This window comes from Canis lupus, chromosome 4 (assembly GCF_011100685.1).
Source record: "Canis lupus familiaris isolate Mischka breed German Shepherd chromosome 4, alternate assembly UU_Cfam_GSD_1.0, whole genome shotgun sequence".
Taxonomy (NCBI): Eukaryota; Metazoa; Chordata; class Mammalia; order Carnivora; family Canidae; genus Canis; species Canis lupus.
In genome coordinates this window covers 8,823,041-8,845,853 of record NC_049225.1, presented here as the reverse complement: position 1 = coordinate 8,845,853, position 22,813 = coordinate 8,823,041, and the positions used below count along the sequence as shown (strand labels likewise).

The 22,813-nt window shown below is 38.2% G+C and overlaps 1 protein-coding gene across 10 annotated transcripts in view; it reads right to left on the bottom strand.

The window, feature by feature from the left end:
* TTC13 (tetratricopeptide repeat domain 13) overlaps positions 1-22,813 on the bottom strand; it is an 80,290-nt gene that overhangs the window by 40,075 nt on the left and 17,402 nt on the right. For 7 of the 10 annotated variants that reach the window (XM_038533928.1, XM_038533923.1, XM_038533924.1 and 4 more), the window contains 6 exons: positions 19,199-19,274; positions 15,489-15,559; positions 6,009-6,074; positions 4,224-4,316; positions 1,422-1,538; positions 359-469 (listed from right to left, as the gene is read on the bottom strand). In XM_038533928.1, the coding sequence (XP_038389856.1) occupies positions 359-469; positions 1,422-1,538; positions 4,224-4,316; positions 6,009-6,074; positions 15,489-15,559; positions 19,199-19,274 (534 nt within the window). The remainder of the gene's footprint in view (positions 1-358; positions 470-1,421; positions 1,539-4,223; positions 4,317-6,008; positions 6,075-15,488; positions 15,560-19,198; positions 19,275-22,813) is intronic. The other 3 variants (XM_038533927.1, XM_038533931.1, XM_038533932.1) reach the window with 1 other exon arrangement.

Here is a 22,813-nt window from a genome sequence, read left to right as displayed (position 1 = left end):
CTCTGTTGCCAAAGCACTTTGTTCATATTACCTCTTATAGTGTATTTACCATATGATAAATTATATGTGGAAGACACTTTGCAAACTGTATCCTTTCTCAGTGTCAAGTGTGAAAGATTCTTTTCCTCCTTCTCACTAACCCTTTATCATTTCTCGGCCTGCACCTTCCTCCAAGGACCTACCACATAGTAGGAGCTCAATAAGTATGTTGACTAAAACTCCTTTCTAAAATAAACCAATTAGATGGACACGTGAGATGTCATTTTAAAACACGCCACACGAAACCCCACTAAAGCCTCCCGCCCGTGAGAGAAAAGCAGAATCACAATACTGTATACATAGTGCACAACACTTTCACCTTCAAAAGTCCTCTGTGAAAGAAAGTTAGACCTTTGTATAGCATAGCTATAGGCTGGTTTTTGTTCAGTTCTAAGGACTGCTGGAAGTCTTCGTGGGCTGTTGCATAGTCCTACAAAAAGGAGAGCAGGAGAAAAAAGTAAAGTAGTATTCATTAGACATTTGGACATTTCTCACTTCCGATTGGTAGAGAGAAAAAAAACCCTCAATTCATTCTGTGCCCTTTTGGGCTTTAAAGGGAACATTTCATATCCATAAATAACAACTAAATTTTTATCCTGTTTGTTGAAAACAGCTAATTTTCTTAGAAATTGATGGGAAAGCCCCAAAGGTTTAATTTAAATAGACTGTTTCAACTGCAAAAAAATTATTTGTAAAAAATAGTATCAAGGTCATAATCTGTTAGAGAAAACTTTACAAATTATTTTCTGGTACTAGCATCTTATTATACTGAATACTTCTAAAATAATTATGCCATAGTCAACCTTAAAATGTGTCATGCTGAGATTTTTTTTCAAACCTATTTTCTTTTGCAATTACATCAATCCACAAAAATAACTGTGGCAATCATACATATCATGATGGTAAAAGATAACCTTGCCGGATCTGAGTCATACATAGAGAAGCTACAGTCTGGGAAGTCATGTTAATTCTGGTTATGGCTCTTGAGTCTGACACCCAAGGAAATTCAAACTGTGCCTTTTAGTTTAACAATCACGTTGATAACATGCACACCCGCTTCCTGATGCTGACATGTGCAGAAAAGGCTGAAGTATATAGTCAATGAACCAAATTTCTCTTTTGTTCTCTCTTTCTTTTTTCCCCAAATCTAGAATTAGCTACTGCTGACAGCTCAAGCAAGAAAATGTACTCTTGGGACTTAACAGTTCTCCACTAGGTTCAAATTCAGCTAAAGAAAGTGCTTTTGTAACTGTCTTGTACCACAAACATTTATTATATAGCCCCAAACCCAAATCTGTCAAAGGGTAGCTTTCCAAAGTAAACAGAAAAGTGAACATCTTCATCATCACAAAAGAGAATGTGTCCAAACAAAAACAACTCACCTCTGATATGAAGTACAGGGTCCCCCGGTGTCTGTACAGCCGTGCTGAGGGCTGAAGCTGGATAGCTTTGGTGAGATCATTCACTGCTTCATTAATTCGTCCCAGAGGGGAAAGAATCTATAAACCCAAAAATGTAATTAGGGAAGAAATCTTCCAGTGATCAACCCCAAGACTGCCAATGCTTTTGACTCTTCAATTCCATTTCATCACACTCTACTCACAAGATTGCTCCCTTGGCAGACAAGAATCCCTGACCCCGCATACTACACAGCGAGGTTCAAAGTCGATAGGCTGAGGGGCCATTAGCCTTTGTCCAGCCAACAGGGAGGCTGATGAACCAAAAGCATGATTCCACATTCTGGGTTACAATAGATATTGCTTTGCTTGAAATGGGACCATTCTTTTTCCCTCAACCTATCGTTATCTTTCAAAACAAAATTCAGCATTTCAAAGTTAATCTGAAAGATAACTTTGAACCATTTTAAATAGAGAAATTTTTGGACACAGATTAGAGCCCTCCATTGTCTTTAGTGCTGGTTGACAATCTCTAAGACTTCAGGTATCTTGTGAGTCCCTTTGTGTTAACTCTCAGCTCATCGGTCATGATCTACAGAACAGAAGAACACACATCTGCTAGCTTGTTTGGGAAGCCCTTGAGATCCAGCAATCAGCTTGTGCAGGTGACAATGACAACACAGAAGATAGTTCAGAATGCAAAAGTACATCAAAAAGACATAAGAAAATCTAAAATGGGTTTCAGTACTCATGCAATCGAGATGAAGCATTTCACCCTGAGTAAATGTCCCGAAATTAGGGTTAAGTTTGTTCTCATGATATAGGTCAGGTTCCATCAGGTTCTACTATTTCCATCAGGTTCTACTATGTGGTTTCCTACTCTGCAGGAACTTAAAACCAACAAAAGAAAGAGAATTCAGGCAGGCACATCACCAGTGGCAAAAATGGCAGCTCAGAAAAAGGAAAGAAATGAATTATGGAATATATACCTGAAAATTCAAAAAGCATAGCAGTCTGGGGTTATATTTTGAAAGGCAGAACATCCCTACCTAGTTTATTAAGCCCTAGGTACATAATTGAATTATCACACCCCAGCACAATAATCAACATGCATAATAATGACCTGAGTAACTAAAAAAGGTTAAAATTATGTTCATTAAATATAGACTATTTCAGCAAGTACAAAGAGAAAGATTTCTCATTAAATAATTCCTGGGACATATAAATGATATGCTACAATTAAGCTGGAAAAAATCACTTTCTAGTGATATTATTGCCCAATAATGCCAGAAAGGGGGAATATTACCATATACATTTAAGATCATCAAAAATTACTTTTCAGATTACCAATATAATTTTTGGGTACACAATTAGCTTTTTATAAGATACACGAATCTTCTACAGCAGCTTAATAAGTTTTCTTTCTATGTACACTTACGTTCCTGCTTTAACATAACATTTTAACATAACATCAGAGTAATAGAAGGAAAAAGTATCAGTACCCCTTCCCCAGAGCAGATATCACCAAACTGGCCACCAAATGTTCACCCTAGATACCAACAAGGTTCTCATGCAGTAATGAACAAATTATAATCACTTAATCCTTATTAAGTTATATTCTAAAATAGACAAGGGATAATGGATTATATCATTAATTGAGAAAGATTTTCATTCAGAAACCCAAATTCCCAATAAAACATAAAATTCACTGCAAGAAACTGAACTATAATTTTAGAGACTATACTTTTGAGAATATAAACACCACAAATACAGTTTTTAAATTATTAAAACATTTAGTGTCTTCTTTACTTCTAAGTTTTCTCCCACACAAGAGAGGGGGAAGCAAAGTCACTTTCCTTTAGATGAACTATGAAATCCCACTATGTCAGATGATTAAAAGTTAAGTTTTCTCCAGATTGAATAAGTTAACAAATTCTAAAGCATTTAATGTGGTTAAATGAATAAAATGAAATATGGGCAGTTCATTATCATATTAAGAAAATGATAAGATGAACCCGTTTCATTCAAAAACATTAAAAGGAATGCATCTCCACACACCTTTCTCTGATCTGAACACCATTCTCCATCTGGTCCCCCAAGAGGTGGGCTGATTGGCTCTAGTGGCACCACATGTGAGGCTTCCACATACACTCCCACACCTGCCGCCCACAGGCACACTTTTCTGCTCCTGAAGAAGCGCCTCCTCTTACTGTCACTAATACTGTCATCACATTACCTCTGTCTCCACTTCAAGTCCTAAGTTCTTCCAAGGACTGGCTGTGGTAAGCCTTACCTGATCTATGTCTCCAAGTAGATAAGTACATCTCACAAGAACTGTATGTAAACGTATGTGCACATGCGCACACACACAGAGGCGTGTACACACACACACACACACACACACACGTGCGCATGCTCGCGCACACTTGTTATGGTTATAAATTTCATTTTGACCATATCATCATACAGTTTTGCTGAAGTATGTCATATATATACATAGTAAACATGATGTGTGATATATTTTTCAGTGAACACTAATTGTAGTACATGCCATCACCACATATTTTAATACTAAATATTACTATTAAATGTTAAATCAGGAGTATCACTCAGCCATAGTTTTACAGTAATTTCAATCATGTTTAAAGGCATTCAGTACCTATAGAGGAAAACACAACAGGTATAAGGGAGCTTTAAAATTTACAAGTAATAAGATAATAGTAAAAAAAAAAATCTGAGATTCAACTAGTCCAATAATGACAGAGGGAAAAAGAAAACCACACTCACTTCTGCTCGCTGTTCAAATACCTCTGGACGATCTGGTTCCAAGGTAATTACTCGGCTCAGTTCGAACAGAGCAAGCTCAGCATTCTTAATGTCCTTGAAAAGGCATTAGCTCAGTATGAGATACACTGTTACTTAAAACCAGGTTGAATAGTTTTTCTGAAAAACTAATAATTTAGTAATGATATAACTATGTATTTAGAAATAAATATGAACTTCACTTCTGTACAAAAGATCTGCTGGTTTAAATAAGTTATAATAATTTAACTCACTTCCAGTCTACCTGCCCAACAACAGCCCAATAGACCTAACAACATACCACAAGTTCCCTTTGATGGTAGGACATTCTCTAAATTTAACCTACTTAAACACTGAATCAATGAATTTCGAGGGATGAGGATGTGGATGTATACCAGCATGCAGAACGATGCTGACCAGGGGCAATGTGGGACAGCAGGGGGCCAAATCAGTGTCAATCAAAATCCCTAAGCCCACATGCCTATACTTTAGCAAGCCTAGGTAAGTTCTCTTTAAAATGTGCATGTTATTCTTATATTAAAAACAAAGCATGTTACTTTTACATAAAAACACATTAAAGATGCAAGCAAATTTCATGTAAAATTAAAAGAGATGAGAATTAGGAAGAAGTTTATCTCTGACCTTTCCTAGAGCAACTTCTGTCATTTACTGATGCTGCCATGTAATACTGTTTCCTTCCTAAACATCTCTGTAATCTCCATATCTGAGCTCATTCTCAGTCCTCTTTGTCTCAGAAGTATACAAATAGCATAAAAATTTCTCCCAATAGGCCAGCATCTGATTAGTACAATTTTTTAAACTGGCAAAGACACAGAAGTGATGCTTCTCCCTCAATCATCATTTTATTTGAGTATTTCTAATATACAATAAAACCATAGGAAAGTTCATGTATAATACTCTAGACTGAAAATATGGAGATCTGAACTTTAAACTGTTTTTTATTTACTATATAATCTCAGGAAAATCTTCATTTTTATACATGGTGCCTTGTTGGGTAAAAAATATTTACTATATTGGGGTGCCTGGGTGGTTCAATCTGTTAAGTGTCTGCCTTCGACTCAGGTCATGATTCCAGAGTCCTGGGATCAAGCCCTGAGTTGGGCTCCTGCTCAGTGGGAAGTCTGCTTCTCCCTCTGCCCCTCCACCCACCTGTGTTTGCTCTCTCTAATAAAGAAGTAAAAATCTTAAAATAAATAAATAAATAAAATGTATGTATTATAACTTTCTCTCTGTATTCCCCCAGAGAAATCAGAGGACTAGGGTTATGACAATATACTTATCTGGGGAAAGTATAATAATATGATAACAAATAAAAATAAATTTTACCAAAGAACACCTTTTGGTTCCTTTATTCAACCTTTAAAAGTTATGAAAGAAACTCAAATTCTAAGTCTTACTGTGCTATGGATACCTAGAATCCATCTTAACCAATGAATAGTTCCTAGGAATTCAAAGTCTCATACTTTCCTTGATCTATGTCCAGCTCATCACGAAATAAAGTTTAGGTTGCCAAAGGCTGTCCTTTTGAAGTAGAAAGCGTGGCAAGATTGACTTCCAGAAGCCCTAGGTAGAGATTCCCAGCCCCCGAGCCCCCTTTCTGGCCATGTGATCTTGAGTAATTCTCTACTGCCATTTTCTCATGTGAGAACTGGCGTGGTGACACCACTGCGTGTCCATCAGAGCTCAATGAACCCTGGTCCAGGTCAGGTCGTGTAGGCACTATGGCAAGAGTAGCTATTCCATACTCACATGTAGTCCCTTCTTTCCATAGGCTATCCCTCGGCCATAAATTGCACTAACCAGATCAGGCTCCTCCTAGTCAGACCAAAACAGAAACACGTCAAAAACTATAAACAAAACAAAACAAAACAAAAAATCAGTTTCTGCTTCAAGCACGTTAATGTCACAAGTGACAAGCTCTACTTTATGCCACCAACACACATACGTCCACATTCCATCCCCAACCAGAAGAGTCTGTGTTCTCCAAGCTCATTTGAATGAGACCTCACATAAGAATTTTCCATTAAAAAAATAATAAAGAGAACCAACAGTAGGGAGCCCTGTGCTAGTTTGTTGCATACTCATCTCACTTAAAACACGATCCTCCCAACAATTCTATGATCAGCAGCATCTGCGATCATGCCTCACAAAGGACACATAGGCTCAGGGATAAATGGTTAGGAAGGAAGCACTGAGGAGTGCCTCTTCCTCGTGTGTCCCCCTCACAGTCATGAAATTTTCTGAAAAGGGAAGAACCTCTCAGTGCCAGCCCCATCGAGCAACAAGAAAGGAGTCTGCTCCACAGTCTGTTGGGGTTAATGCAGTCCTTCACACTATGTGTCAGAATGGGAACCAGGTGCTTTCTGCAAGCCACCCCAGGTGGACTAGATGAAACTGCCCTCAGGCCCAAGGACAGGGGTCTGCTGCCCCACCACTATGTCCCCAAACAGGTCAGTGGTATGAAGCATCCCACCTCCTGAACCACCTCTCTTCTACATTTAGCCTTTGCAATTTCTGCTTCTTCTCTGAATCCTTCCCCTACACTTAAGAAAGAAGAGTAAACAGCCTCTGGCTCTAACGTCTGGGGTGAAACTCTTAACATGGCTAAATAATCTAACAGAACTGGGCACCTGGGTGGCTCAGCAGTTGAGTGTCTGCCTTCAACCTGATTCTCCCTCTGCCTATGTCTCTGCCTCTCTCTCTGTATCTCTCATGAATTAAAAAATAAAATCTTTTTTCAAAAAAAGAATGTAACAGAACAGTACCAGATGAGGCATTTTATAGACTAATCTACCATTCAGTTTCAAATCTGAGATAGGGAATCTCCCTGTTTTGCAGAAAAAGATACATCAACTTCAACGATGAGTAAATGAGAAAAAAATAAAGGAGAAGATGCCATATATTGGAAAAATGAAAGACGAAACAGAATCCGGTACACCTGTATCAAGTGGCAAACTGAGGCATCATTGGCCCCAACCCCACCAGCAGAGCAGCTCATGGTGTACAAAAATTGGAAAAATTCAATTACAGATCTCCAACTTCTCTTGAAAAATCAAACTATGTAACAAAGATAAGCCTAAATTTTTACCTTCTTGCATGAAAAAAAAAAAAAAACTAGAGCTAAGTTCTGGCTACCTCTTTAAATGAAAGCTGTGCATTCATCAGTTTACTGGAAACCCACCCTACGTCACCTCTACATCACAGCAATGCACTTTGCTCATTTAAGTCATTTTCCTGGCTCCACACAGTTCTGTTTGGAGTTGTGATTTATGACTTATACATAGCTGACATGAAACGCTCATGCTATTCACTAAATGGAAAAAAAGTCAAGTTAATAGAACTACAGAGGAATGGCAGTTGCTTTTATAAATAATATTTATATATGATTGTGTGGGTCAATAGTGCACAGAAAAAAGCACTCCAAAACATTAACAGTAATTTGCTCTTGGGAGTGGGATTACTAGATATGTTCCTATTATGCTTACTATACTGCAATATTCCTTTTCATGGCTTAAAACAAACACACATGCATTCGTAATCAGCAAAAAGATGTTTTAAGTAATATGCATTATAGAAAAGAGAAATTTTTATTATAAATTTAAAAATTATTCAAATAGTTGGAATACTTGTTATAAATTACAGAAAATTTAGAAAATGAAGAAAAACACAAAAAATAAAATACAGTGCACCCTATCATTCTGTCACTCAGAGATAACACTTTTGACATTTAAATATCCTTCCTGGTTTGGAGAAAAAAAAAAAAGGGCAGAGCAAGTATTTTGGAGGGAGAGGGATATAGGTAGAGAGGGAGAGGAGGATAGGAAAAACAGCTACCCAAAGAAGAAATAAAGTTAAGGCTGACTACATGTGTTTCCATAGCAATACCACCTGCCAAGAGACAGAACAGGGCACAGAATAGCACCTGGTCCAGGCTGGGGCAGGGGGAAATGACCCCACGGCTCTTCCCCTGTGAGAACATTCACCAGGGAGAGGAACACCTACTCTCAGATTTGTAACATCTCCAAATAGACTATTTAAGAAGTTCTCCTTCTAAAACTGGAAAAAAATAAATTATGATAACCAAGGGGCAAATTGGGAAAAAGTGTATATAAATAAATAGTTCGTTTACCAAAGTGGCATCTCCATACACTCTGTGGCCAGGGCCAGCCACTTGGGGGTAGAGGGTCATCCTTATCTCCCCAGCAACACGCCTACTTAGGCAGTCTCATCTCCCTGGGTGACACCTCTCTCACTCACTTACCCAACAGTAACCCACTTAACCACATTCTTGTTTCTCCCATCTAGTCTCCAGACTGGCACTAAGAGTTAGTTACCTAACAATGGAGTTTGATCATGTCACTTGGCTGAAATTATTCCTTGGCTCCCCAACACCTCCAACAGCCCCATTCAAACATATCTATTACTCTAAAACATGGTAAAATGCATTTCATGTTGTAACCCAGTACACACATGCATATGCACATAACAATCATGTACATACACATATGAGTGTCAGAAATAAAAGTTACACTAAGTCAAACCTAGTCTTACTATTTACAATGAAACCTATTTTCCACTCTAGTGTATTTCCTTTTTGAAAGAAGTGCTAGCCTTCACTTGTCAATCAGAGTCAGGCAGTACAAAAGGTAACAACTCTCAACTGGAAAAACTATGAAATAACATCTAAATGCTTTTGTAGAAAAATACTGATCATTTCTCAGTCTCATCTCTTTGCACTTTCCACCCATAATTCACACTCTAGAAGTGAGCACTACTTCACAGTTCCTAGATACAAGATACTCTCCCAAGCTCAGGGCATTGCAAATGCTAGCCCATCTGCCTGGAACAGCCAACTACTGCCTCAGCTCAAACACTACCTCTCTTCTGGCTCCTTTCCAGACTCCCCTGGAAAATCAATAAGCCTCAGTTCCTACTATATGCTGCATGGACATTAGTCACTTAGTCAACAAATAATTTACTTATTAGGGTCAGCTATTAGCCATGTCTGGTTACACATGCTAGGAATACTGTAGTAAGCAAAAACCAAGACAGAAGGCAAGACTCTGTCTTGGTTTTTGCTCCAAGACAAAACCAAGACTCTTAAAAAACAAACAAACAAACAAACAAACAACACAAGACTCTTGCCTTCTTGGGGCATAGCCAAAGAATCACAAATATAGTTACATCTTCAGTAAGTGCCAGAGTAGTAAATGGTGCTTTTGGAAAATGCATAAAGACTAGACATGGTTAGGAAGGCTTCCCTGAGGGAGAAGCATCTGGGCTGAAATGTGTGAGGGGGGTGAGGGAATCTCAGAGCAGCTGGTCCAGGCAAAGGAGGCTCCAAGGCCAGCAGGGAGCATAGCATCTGCTCCAAGGTGAGGCTGGAGGCAGGGACGTTAGTAAGGATTTTCATCTTCAACCTAAAAGCAACAGCAAAGCATGTGTGTTGTTTAAAATGTACATGCATAGATGGTGTGCGCATGTGTGGAGGGTGTGAGGTGAGAAGCCAGGAAACCATGGATGCACCAGTCATCTGGCAGACAGTAGTGGCTTGGCTGTGGTTTGAGCAGAGCCAGGAGAAGCAGATGGATGCCAGAGGTACTTGGGAGGTATCCAGATAGAGTTAGTGGTGAAATAAGTAGCATACACATGTGAGGAGTAGGTGAACTCATGCATTCCCTTGGAGAGGATGCCACCCTCTGATCTGGCAACAGTGGAACATGACTAGGGACCCCCAGTTATGAGGAGGGGTATGTGGAGGGATCAGGGGAGAGCATGCAGTTGAGTTGAAACTTCTTAATGGATATAATTCCATTAAAGTAATTCTCTTATTATTTTGGATTTTTTTTTGCATTTATTTATCTCTAATTTTTTTGCATTGTTTTGCATTTTGCACACTTATCACCCACAGGAACATAATATCAAAGGAGTATCTTGTCATGTGTGGCTCTGTGGCACCTAGCACTGTGCCTGACAACTAAGTCTTAACATGTAACAGTTATTAGTTAGCAACAAACACTGGCCATTTCCTAGGCAGCTAAGATCTTAATGCATATTAAAGACTAACAGATTTGGGGCACCTGGGTGGCTAAGTTGGTTAAGCACCTGACTTTGACTCAGGTCATGATCCCAGGGTCCTGGGATAGAGCCCTATGTTGGGCTCCCTGCTCAATGGGAAACTTGTTTCTCCCTCTCCCTCTGCCTGCTGCTCCCCCTGCTTGTGCTCTTTCTCAAATAAATAAATAAATCTGAAATAAATAAATAAATAAATAAATAAATAAATAAATAAATAAATAAATAAAAGACTATCAGATCAAAGTCAGCTTGGCCTGGCCTGGCCTGTTCTTATAGGGACAAAAGCAAACGACCTGGGTAGAAACAATGGGGTGATCATTGGTAAAAAGCCAGATCCATGGTTCCATAAGGCAAAGCTGTATGATAGATGTGCCACAGGAGTGGCTTTAGGTGGGGCCACCAGCTATCACAGTTGTAACATGTTTATAGCAATTAAAAATGTTAAAACTTTAAAAAAACAGCCATTCAAAAGTTTGCAACAGTTAAAATCTGAACACTGACAACTTCCTGAATTCGGTCATCATTATTTTGGCTTTGAGGATTTAATGTGCAGCCCCCACTGGCAGAGAGCATTACAATGGTCCTACATGCAGTGCCTCCCTGGCTCTCTCTCTGGATCCCCCACATAATTTCATCATGACCACAGCAGTGACCTTCTGCTCTGCCAGTGACAGATAACAAATGGTATCAGTCAAGAAAAGTAATACAATCTATTATTTACAACAATGGTAACAACACATCCTTTCGTGCTGCTGAAAAAAAATTCTAAAAAGAAAGAATAAATTGAATACAGAAAACTTAAGTATGTGAATCTGTAATGGATCCTTGTGGTTGTTACCTCAGTTATAATCTAGTAGGGTTCCTAAATTTAAATGACGGATTTTATTACTTTTGATCGATACAGCTCTATTATTTTATTTTATCTATCACTGGCTTTGGATGTTAAACTCTAAAAGAAGTCAAAACTCTTTATGAAATGTCATGATGAATTATATTTTCAAATAAATGCCAATGTCTATTTCAAAAAGCAAACTGGGCTCAGATTATCCATTTTTCAAAATATTTTTGAGTATATAAGTAATAATATTTACAGTTTATCAAGTAATTTTATTCATTTAAATGATTTAAATGAAAGCAGAATTTCAATCTTCCAATATTATTTACTTTATGCAAATGCAAAATCATGGTATCACAGGACAGTTACCTTACTGGAATCATGTACACCTAGATGTCTCAATTCCCAAGACACCAATCTGTTTAAATCCAAAAAGGTCTCATTTACCATCCTAATTACATACCATTTATATTGTAACTTTAAATTTTACAAATATCTCATTTTCCACCCCAAGGCTGGCATCTTTATTAAAACTCAAAAGTCCCTGGATTGAAGGCAAATGAGTCAAAAAAAATCACTGCACTGAAATGTAATAAGGATTCAGTTTTGTGCAAGTGGCAGACCCACAAACCTACTTATGCAAAGGATGTTTACAAATCGTATGCAGAGGCATGTTTCGCATTTTGTCTGCTAATGTAAAATAAGAAACAAACATTTTTATGAATTCAGTTCTACCCAACTCAGATGAGCTCAAAGTCACACACTTTGTAACAAAGGCCTCCTTCGATTTTTGCAGCACTTATGTTACTGAGTCCTGCATGGAACCAAAGCAGCACAGAAGCCAGGGAATGGTTCCACTTCTCTAGAACACTGTCCTCGATGTGCTGACACATAAGCAAGGACACTGCTGTAGAGACAACACTAATGCACAAGCTTTTAAATCAAGAGTTTTCAGTGTAATCCAACAGATATAGGAAGCTTTGAAACTGTGTTCATTTAGAAACCCTTATGCTTGAGGAGCATATTTTTCCTTTATAAATGTACCAAATATCCCATAGTTCAATAACTACTTAAACACCTCACAACTACAGAGACCTTGGAAATATCGTCTAAGTTTGCTTCTTGTGGTATAGCTGAGACAAAAGGCAGGCATAAAAGCTTGACATCGATTTCACATTAAACAATCTTGGGGACTCTAATACAATCCAAGCCCTCATTGTCCCATTTGTTTTCAGCTTTCTATGAATGGAATCTGATTCCACACTCTGCTGCTCCATACTGGAGTTCCCAGGCTGTGCAAAAGAAAAGTTTTGTCAAGCATTTATGAATTCAAAAACCCCGAAAAGTCTGTGTGCCAATAGTGGCCATTGCAGGTTTGCTAGAGAATGATGGCTGGCCTACAAATACAGAGTTTCTGCATGTGTGGAGGGTCCTACAAGGAACAGGTGAACACTCAGCAGCAGGTATGGACAAACATGGTTCTGCAACGATACTCAGGCCAGTTCTAATGCGAAGAGGGAAAGGTTTCAGTGGCAGGGTGGCATCCATACAGCAGGAGGGTGAGCAAACCACCCTCCTGAACCCAGGCCATGGAAAAATATGACTGGGATAAAAACCAATGTCATTACTGCAAGAAACCATTCCACTGCATTTGCCAATAAAAGAAAAGGAAGAGCATTTAAAGAAAGATCATGCTTTTAAAATACAATTTGAAGGGACGCTGTGGCTCAGTGAACCATCTGCCTTGTGCTCAGGTCATAATCTCAGGGTCCTATGATCAAGCCCCGCACTGGGCTCCCTGCTCTGTAGGGAGTCTGCTTCTCCCTCTGCCTCTGCTTCTCTGTGTGTGTGTGCTTCTCTGTGTGCTTCTCTCCCATGAATAAATGAATAAAATCTTTTTAAAAAATACAATTTTTTGTATTTGCAGAGACTGGCTTCTGCAAATTCGGATTCATGGTAAGAAAAGAAGTTTTGGTCAATTGGAGAAAGAGCAGCAACTCTTCTTTAGATACTTGCTACCACCTGCTTGTGCAGTTTCTTGATGAGACAGGCTATTAAGAATTTGAAGAAATCAACGAAAAGCTCTTAAGTAGGAATCATGTGCATCACTTTCAAACATTAAACCTAATATGGAAAAGTTTCACCTAGAAAAATGGGACTGAGTTTCTTATTACAATTTTAGAAAAGAATTTTAGCATCTTTTTTATCAGTATCTTCTGTATTTATCATAGTTACGTAAGATGAAGAAAATGTGATGAATTTTCACCGAGCTCAATCCAGATGCCTCTAAATTTGCTCCTGTTGACTCCAGTGTGTCATGCAAACAGGATTTTCCACCTGTGTCATGATGTGAAAAGGCTGGGAAGCACCAAAATAAAGGCAGAGAAGACAGGAATCACCAAGAAAAGACCAGCAAGAAAGCCAAGGGCACTCTTGTTCCTATATATAATTATGCAATAAATGGTCACCCAGTTCTGTCTTCTGTGGACCAGGAATATTTGAACTTCTGCTGCTCCCCATCTTGTTCCTGCCCCATCGACAGTTTGAATCACCAGAAAAGGAGCCCTACCTTATAAACCACACATTCTCAAAGAAAAATTTCCCAGTTGAAAGCAACCCATTGTACTGTAGATTGATGAAAATGCTCTATCAAATTTCAACACTGAGACCTTTTCTGGGCACAAAGAGAAATTTTGACCTACTTTCTGAATGCAGTTGCGAGGGAAAGAAGTATTACAACCATAAATGGACAACAGGAGGAACGGTATAGAGCCATTAAAAGCTTAAGATTACAGAGAGATACTGAAAGACATTTACAGTATAAAATTCAGTGATAAATACAAAATAGTACACATATTCAGATTATAAAACATAAAGGCATACTTTGAAAAGGTCATAAGCAAAAAACTTCAATAATGAGAGAGTGGCAGAATTAGGACATTTTTTATTATTTGAAGTTTTTTCCTTAACAGTTATAATTGCCTTCAACTACAACAGTAATAATATTTTTCAAAAAGTTGAATGAACTGATAATACATATATCTGCAAGCACTCACTGTTTTCCACTATTAGTTACCATACATAAACTGACATTTCTCCTATAAATGTACCAAAACCTCCCTTCCACACCAGGGCCAAGTGTTAACTATGAATTGCTTGCTTACCTTTTTAAATACTACAATGACTAACAGAAAGGTGATGTTTAAAACTACTAATAATCTATCCTTTAAATGCCACTGCAGAATGTCATTCCATATGAGCACCCAAACACACAACTGCTTGGATCCGAGGCATTTAACAACTAAAAATATCTCAGCGATTTTTTTGAGAATGAAGACAGAATTGTCAATATAATTAATTCTATGTTTAAAAAAGAAAAAAAAGTAGAGCAATTTCAAAATTAATATTTTAAAATTAAGTTTACCTGCTGGGTTGTAAATTATCTGTTTGTTCTATGAATATGACTATGTTAGAATGGTGCTTTGAGTAGCTAAGATTAACTGAGCTCTTACTACGTGCCAGGCACTGGGTACTAAGTATTTTGGAGAATATTTCATTTAAGCCTAACAAGAATATTTTTGGAGGTTATGGTTATTATCTCCATAAGCCAGGAGGTAAAATAACTTGCTAGCAAGCAGCAGAGAAGGTTAGAACATGGGCATCTTTAACTCTAAAGAGTACATTTCTTCACTATACTCTACCGGACAGACACATTGACAATCAATAATGGTCAGCATCTACAAGAATGCAGTCAAAGATACAGGATATAAAGCCAATGATATTATCCTCACAATCTTAGATGTTTGCTTAAACCTTTTATCTACACCATATTTTAATGCAGCCATCAATCAAAAAACTAGAGTCTCACAATTCAATTTTGAAGTGAGAAACAAATCCATGAGTGGAACCATGAAGATCCTGCACAGAAAGTAAACATGTAGACGTCCGAGAATTTCCAGCACCCACATCTTATAGAAGATAGCACAGTAGAAAGGAAAGTGAACTGAAGCTAGTTTTTTTTCTTTTAAAATGCATTTCAGTCCCATCTTTTCCAGCTAACAGTGGGGAGACTGTGAGCAAATTGCTTGACCTCCTTTGATCTCATTTTCCACATTTAAAATAAAATTAGTACTGCGAAGATGAAATGAGAGCATCGTTTCAAGGCCTCCACCAAGAGAGTGCTCATTCAGGGCTGACTTCCTTTACTTCCCCACATGATCCTAAAATCAATGTATTCTTGCAGCACTTTAGCTACACACAAGTCCATATTTTTGTTGTGACTACCAACTTCAAGTTACATAATTCAGAAGAAAAATTACCTGAAGCATTGTTGAAAAATGTCTTATCGCTTCATCATAGAGTCCACTGCCAATCAACACATAAGCAATCGCTATGAAACAAAATACAAAAATATTAAAGGAAAGAATGAAAGATCTCAGAGTAGAATCAGTAACTAAATTCTTTGCTGATCCTAAAAGGCAGCTCCGAGGACCAGAAGCAGTGAAAGAAAACCTGGAAGTTAATAAGATGTACTTGAATTCACCTACTATCAATCTTCTAAGTGCTCTCTATATTTAAATTATTAAAGCCATCTATAAAACATTGCCTACCAGAAGTAATTATCTTTTTCTAGGCCCATCACTCACTTTCAAACACAAATAACCTTTATGATGTTTCAAATCGATACATCAAAAGAGCTAGTAATTAGCCTGAATAAAACCCACATAACATGGCAATGTGATTTTACTGTAAAAGTTATGAGAAATACCCAAATGGCATCACAAACCTCAATTCCTGGGGGGTGCTGAACTTACTGCCAGTTACCAAGTAAGAACAAAAGCAGATGCTCTAATTAACATATATTAATAGAATGCTTAATTCACACCAGTGCAATGCAACAGTGGTCTTTTCCCTACCTCTTCTATTCAAAATACAGTCAAAACACTACTCAAAAAAGAAAACAAAACAAAAAAACACTACTCAAAGTATACACTAAAGATGAATACATCGTTTCTGATCAAATTGTGTTGGTAACTGGTATTTTGAAATTAGAGCCATGACAACCTCTTAATACCTGGCAATATTTGGACTAAGTTTTTTCACCTGTCCAAAATGCAGTAAGCTATTGATAATCTAAATTACATTTCATCTATAAAATTTGTCCTAACTCCCCTAAATATCCATTGCCCCTGAAAAAACTGTATTCCTCATTCAATGCAATACTAATTTTTTTTTTGCAATACTATTTTGATCAGATTTCTTTGCAAAAAAGTTTTATTGCAATGCTCCAATCCTAGGACCTAAAAGGTATTCAACGAGACAGACAACTAAAACTTTTACTGCTGTGAAGAGCTTAAATTTCCTGACAGTTAAAAGTAGCAAAAACATTCAATGTGGAAAGAGACTTAGGGCGTCCTTTCACTAACCTGAGAAGAGTAAACTTCAAAAGCACCAAATGTCATAATAAGACAACAGTTTTGGGAGCATTCATTAAAATAAAGAGGGCTGCTTTTGTCATAATTTCTTTGAAAAGATAAATTAAGGTCAAACTCATATTCCAAATAATAAGAAAGGACACCATTTAGATGCATCAAATAACAAGATGAGCAAGAGACACCTTTGGGGTGGGGGTGGTTAGGAGTATTAGCAGTAAAACAATAGCGATAGGTATGTGCATGGGGGACTCCATACATTTCCACATATTAACTCATTTACTCCTCAGTTGCAATGAAGCAGGTACAATTATTATCCCCATTCAAAGAAAAGGAGATGAAACATAGTGCAGTTAAACAAACTGTCTGAAGACTATGTGCGGTCAGAGAAAGGATCCAGGCTGCCTACTCTGGGGCCCACCCTAATACACTACCCTGAAATAAATCAAGGCTGTACCGAAATTGCTGTGTACTGGGCTGGCCTGCAAAAGTGGTTTGAATTCCTGGATAATTACATGAACAGGGACAGAAACATAAACTTCTGGTTATGAATGTGGGATAATGGTGATACACCATTGAATGGTATATGTCTTCTTTGAATGTGGGATAATGGTGATATACCAGAAAGCCAAGATCTGGCCTTGGGTTCTGGCTCTGCCACCCACCAGTGGTATGATCATCGGGACCTCAGCCACCTCTCATTACTCTCTGGGTCTTGCTTAACAAGTTCTAGAATATCTTCTTACATTCTTTGCAGTTCTAAATTTTTAGAATTTCCTATTTCTCTCCCCCATAATCAGTAAATATCTGTTGAATGAACAAATGAATAAGTGATCCACAAAAACAAACACAGTTTTAAGGGATAAATATTACTGTACTCAGGAACATGTTTAAATTGTTCTCCATAGCCAGGCTGTTGAACTCCACTTAAATAAAATCAAATGCAATTCTCAAATCTTTCTATCTAAAATTAAACACTTTTTTTGAGAAAAATCCAAAAGTATCCATGGAAAAAAAATCCAAATCTTGCAAAATTATAAATAGCTACAAGGATCTAAATTTTGTTCTGGCAGCCTAAGGACATAAAAGAAAACACCAGAATTCTCAAAGAAATCATTACTCCAGCAATTCCACATCTCTCAGCAACGTGTGTGTTGACAGAAGCCACTCTTTCAAAAAAAAAAAAAAAAAAAAAAAAAATACTGTGATATGAAAGATCCTAAGCCAGCTCAGGGCCTTGAGGTCTAGTAGGATTAGTCTTAGTGCACAGAACATGCCTGGCACATTCATTTACTTAATAAATGAATATGGGGCTGACCAGAGTCCAAGGACCTCAGAAAAGACCAAATCTGATTTCTTAACAGGTAATTAATTCTCAAGGCCTACTCAGAATAGCACCAAAAAGTGATTAATGGGGATGCCTGGGTTGAGTGGTTGAGTGTCTGCCTTTGGCTCAAGGCATGATCCTGGGGTCCTCGGATCAAGTCCCACATTGGGCTCCCAGGGAGCCTATTTCTCCCTCTGCCTATGTCTCTGCCTCTCTCTGTGTCTCTCATGAATAAATAAATAAAATCTTTAAAAAAAAGTGATTAATACTTTCAAAATTGTCAGCTCTTAATTACCTGCACTAACAGAGCAAAGGAGCCAAAGGAGCTCAGTATTTTTTTTTTTAAAGTAAGCTCTAGGCCCAACATGGGACTTGAACTCAAGATCGCGAGATCAGGAATCATGTGCTCTATCAACTGAGCCAGCGGGGTGCCCCAAGGTGCTCTGTTTTAATAGAAAATGCATATGGCCACAGAAAAGATGAAATAATTATATGGAAATTAGATAGAAAAAAATTTCCAAAGGTGCTTCAGGCCACCAGGCACTGGGCAGGAGCACCTGCTTCTGTGAAGTGTGTCTAGCTGCCATGTTCAGTCCTGCATTCAATTTTGTTTCCACTCTTTCAACTGTAAGCTGACCCGACAATGAGCAAGACACACTTAGAGCATGTCAGACACTGGCAGAACCAGCCTATTTGAAAACATGCCACCAACAAGCCAAATGCAAGACCCATCTGCAGATCTGAAAGAACTAAACACTTCTACACCCCCGTGCTTAGACCCAACAATAACTGAGTGGCCTCACAGTAAAATTAGCTTAAGCCTAGCTATTTTATTACACAGAAGATTACAGGAGGCATGAGTCTCCTCTGCTTTCACTTTGTTATTCCTATTCAATGACAGCACCAGTAACCTTTTCATTATAATGAATGATAACCGCTCCTAAGGACTCATTATCCTAATTGTTAATTTCCAAAGAAACACAGAGGTCCTTACCCATCACTCCCTCCAGAGCCAGTATTTTCTCTATTTCATATTGTATTGACATAGAACGCATGGACCTGCATGAGAGTTGAATGCCCTACCCAAGATCACACCACTTATCACAAGATCCCTATGATCTTGATCACACCAAGATCACACCACTTATGTCGGCAGAGCCAGTGTCTGTGTTCTTTCTCCCTCACCACCCTGCCTGCCTACTCGGCATTGAATCATAAATCCTAGGCAAATACCCCAGAAGTACCCTCTTATTCCCGACCCAAATCTCACCTAGCTCTTCATTTGTGCTGTCATTATCAGTAGCAAATGGGAATCTCTTTTGTTCTGCAATAGACTTGGCCTGGCTCTGAAACAGAAACAGAGAAACATACATTTTAGCTTATCACAAACAAAGACAAAGCCTACAACGAAGACCTGCATTTTAAAAAAATTAAAGCTCCATTTGATTTATGTGGAAGATAAGATTCACTTTAATAAATACCAACTGTGTACTTCAAGCACATAGCTTGTGGTCTGATGTCTCCTCTCTTATCATTAGTGGTTCTTTTTTTTTTTTTTCTTTTTGATTGATTTGAGAGAGTGAGCAAGAGAGAGAATGAGGGGGAGTGCGGAAGATGGACACAACTAAGAGGGAGGGGCAGAGAAACTTATGCAGACTCTGTGTTGAATGCAGAGCCTGACTTGAAGCTCAATCCCATGACCATGAGATCATGCATGACCTGAACCGAAACCAAGAGTGGGGTGCTTAACCAGCTGAGCCACCCAGGTGCCCCACTGTTCTCTTTCTAAAAACTTTTTTTCGCTTCCATAGGGATTCATCCTGCTGGTGCTTCACGCTCCCTCCATGTTTTCAGAAACTATTTAATGACCTTATTCATGTTGTGAAGACCACATTCTGACCATTAGTCCTCCAATGAGGATAGAAGACAGAATGTTGCTTTTGAAACTAAAAATATTTTAGAAATAAGAGCTACAAGTTGTACAGAGATGACGTCACCAGAGGACCAACAAAATCTGACCAAGAAAGAAGACATACTAGTAAAAAAAAAAAAAAAAAAGTACAGCAGATGATGAATATCTCCCTCCCACTTACGGCAGAAGATTTGCCTATGAAGAAATTATACAGACACATGCACATTTGGCAGGAAACCTAAAACAAAAGAGGAAACCATGGGAAAGCAAAGTAAAAAGTTAGCTTAGTACCCGAGTGATTTTATAGGCAGTACTGGTCTACTCTATATAATGACAGCTCTGTAATGTTTTAGAGACAAATCATGTCTGATACTACAGCTGTCACTTCACCAGAAGATTTAACTGTCAATGCTAAATTGTGATACACTTAGTTATGGGATACATGTTAAAACGTTTACTTCATACTAGATTCACCTAAGACATGATTAAAACTTGTACACATACAGACACAGCAAAAGCTAAGATAGTAGAGAGTAAAGATTTGTGGCTTTTGGCAAAACCACAGGATTAGAACCCCATGACATCCTAATTAACTGAGTTCCTCTTTTTAAAAAATGTACAGACGCCTATAGGCATATATTAGCAAATAATTTTACATGAGATGCTCCTCCAACTACTATAGGTGGTATTAAGCTAACGATTGGTGTTCATTAGCAATAATGAACTGCAGCCCCTCAGGCTTCACCAACTCAAATAACAAAAACAAGGCATTTCCACTTAGAGTCCCTATACTCTCAAAATCTAGACTGACGTTCAGATATAGCGTGGTATTTAGTTTGCCTATAAAACAGGTCAGGATGAGATCAGAGAGGGAGACAAGCCGTAAGAGACTCTTAACTATACAAAACAAACTGAGGGTCGCTGGAGGGGAGTAGGGTGGGGCATGGGATAACTGAGTGATGGGCATAGAGGAGGGCATGTGATGTGATGAGCACCGGGTGTTGTATGCAACCGATGAATCACTGAACTCTACCTCTGAAACTAATAATATGCTTTATATTAATCAATTGTATTTAAATTAAAAAATAAATAAACAAAACAGGTCAAGAATAAGCTATCTCTAGAGTTAAAACACATGTAAAAACTATAGGCCAGGAGGGCATCCCATGTCAGGATGAATGCTCACTTCATTCCACTCAGGACTCCAGACAAAATGTAACATCTGAAAATTCTACTACTGTGGGAATGTTTAACACTTGGTTTCTTCCACTAACATCCTGATGACTAGAGAGAAACTCTGTTAGTTCTTTCTCATTTTGCTCTATAGCTGGAGCTGCCACACAGCGATGGGAAGCCTTAGAGCGGCATCCTTGAGGGACATCTTTAAGCAGCAGCAGACTTAACAATACGTGAGAGCATCACAGTAGGTACACCTGGGTGTTACCACACAAGTGTTTCCTCTTTGTCAGTCACAGACAAGCGGGCAGATGCAAAAGATTTTTCTGCTTAATAAATTGCTTAGAGCCAAGAAAAGCAGTCTATGTATAATGCTTTTAGTACTTTAAAAAATATTATTTCATCCAGTATTCAATGAGAGTCTCTCATTTGCCAAGCCTTTGGGCAGAAAGATACCGGAAGAGAATAAAAATGAAACCCCATAAAAAGAAATCATTTACCAAACAGCATCAAGAGTATACTGAAGAGCATATCTGAGCTAAGTGTTTTTTATTTTACTAGAAATAGGAAATATAGCATGGGCAAGAAAGTACAGTATGGACAAATTAATTTCTTGATTAAAAAGAGTCTTTCCCACTTTTAATACCACATCTATAGATGTCCTTTGTGGACAGCAATGAGCAGCTCCGACCCAGGAAGTTTTTGTACACAGCCCCACTTCACTGGTTGACAAACTCCGCCCCAACCTTCATGTCCCTAATTACATTTCAATTCCTGACAGCTGTCCTAGCGGATCCCCCTAACTTAAGGGAGATTATGTTGACCTTTCCCTATACTTTACATTTATCTGTGTAATTATCTGGTTAGTGACTAGGAGTCACGAGCACAGGGACTAAGGTTAGCTGGCTCACTGTGGTAGTCCCAGTATTGACTTAGCAAACCCCTGGCACATTATAGGTGCAAAATAAATATCTGGAGAATTAATGAAGAAATGAAGAGTCAAACTCCCATATTTTCAACCTAGGGAAAATGATAGGTCAGGATTGGTGAGCTTTCTCCCATAGGTTACTAGCTAGTGCCATCCTAAACTAGAAATGCAACACATAGAAAATATTTGAATTCCTAGCCATAAGAAGGTAGGTCCCTAATAATTCTAAGAATCTAATAATTGCGTATCCAAGGTGGGGGGGATTGCCCAATTTCTACTTCAGTGTTTTTAGTGATGGTCAACTCACTACTTTACAAGATAGCCCATTCTGGTTTGGTCTAATTCAAGTTTTTCCATATAACAAGTTGACTGCTATGCAGTGAATGAGGTAAAATCTGTTGATCATTCTTTAGCTTGCAATTTCTACTTTTTTTCAGTAGTTCTTATATGGAAAGGCAAAGCTTTCTCTGAAGAAGAAAGAGTATCCTAAGGGGAAATTTTAAATGGAAGAAGCAAACAATATCTATATGGATGTTGAAGGAAAAAATCTGGAGAAACAGTATGTTAATGCTGGGCACTGAAAGAACAACACAGCTTCAGAGTATTAAGTGTGAACAAAAAACAGAGCCCTCCACCTTAAGGTAGCAAGGCTGGAGGATCATAGGTGCTGACATCTGACATGGGTAGGCAGAGTCGGATGTTACACAGCACCAGGTACTCATCCCCAGAGTAGAGAGGTCTCCTATACAGCTTAGCTGGTATCGATAACTAAAAACATAAAAGATATCCACATAGGCAAGGCTGGAAAAATAAGATCATATTCTACCTTCAAATACATTAGGTTTCCAGAAATAACGTTCAGCCATGAT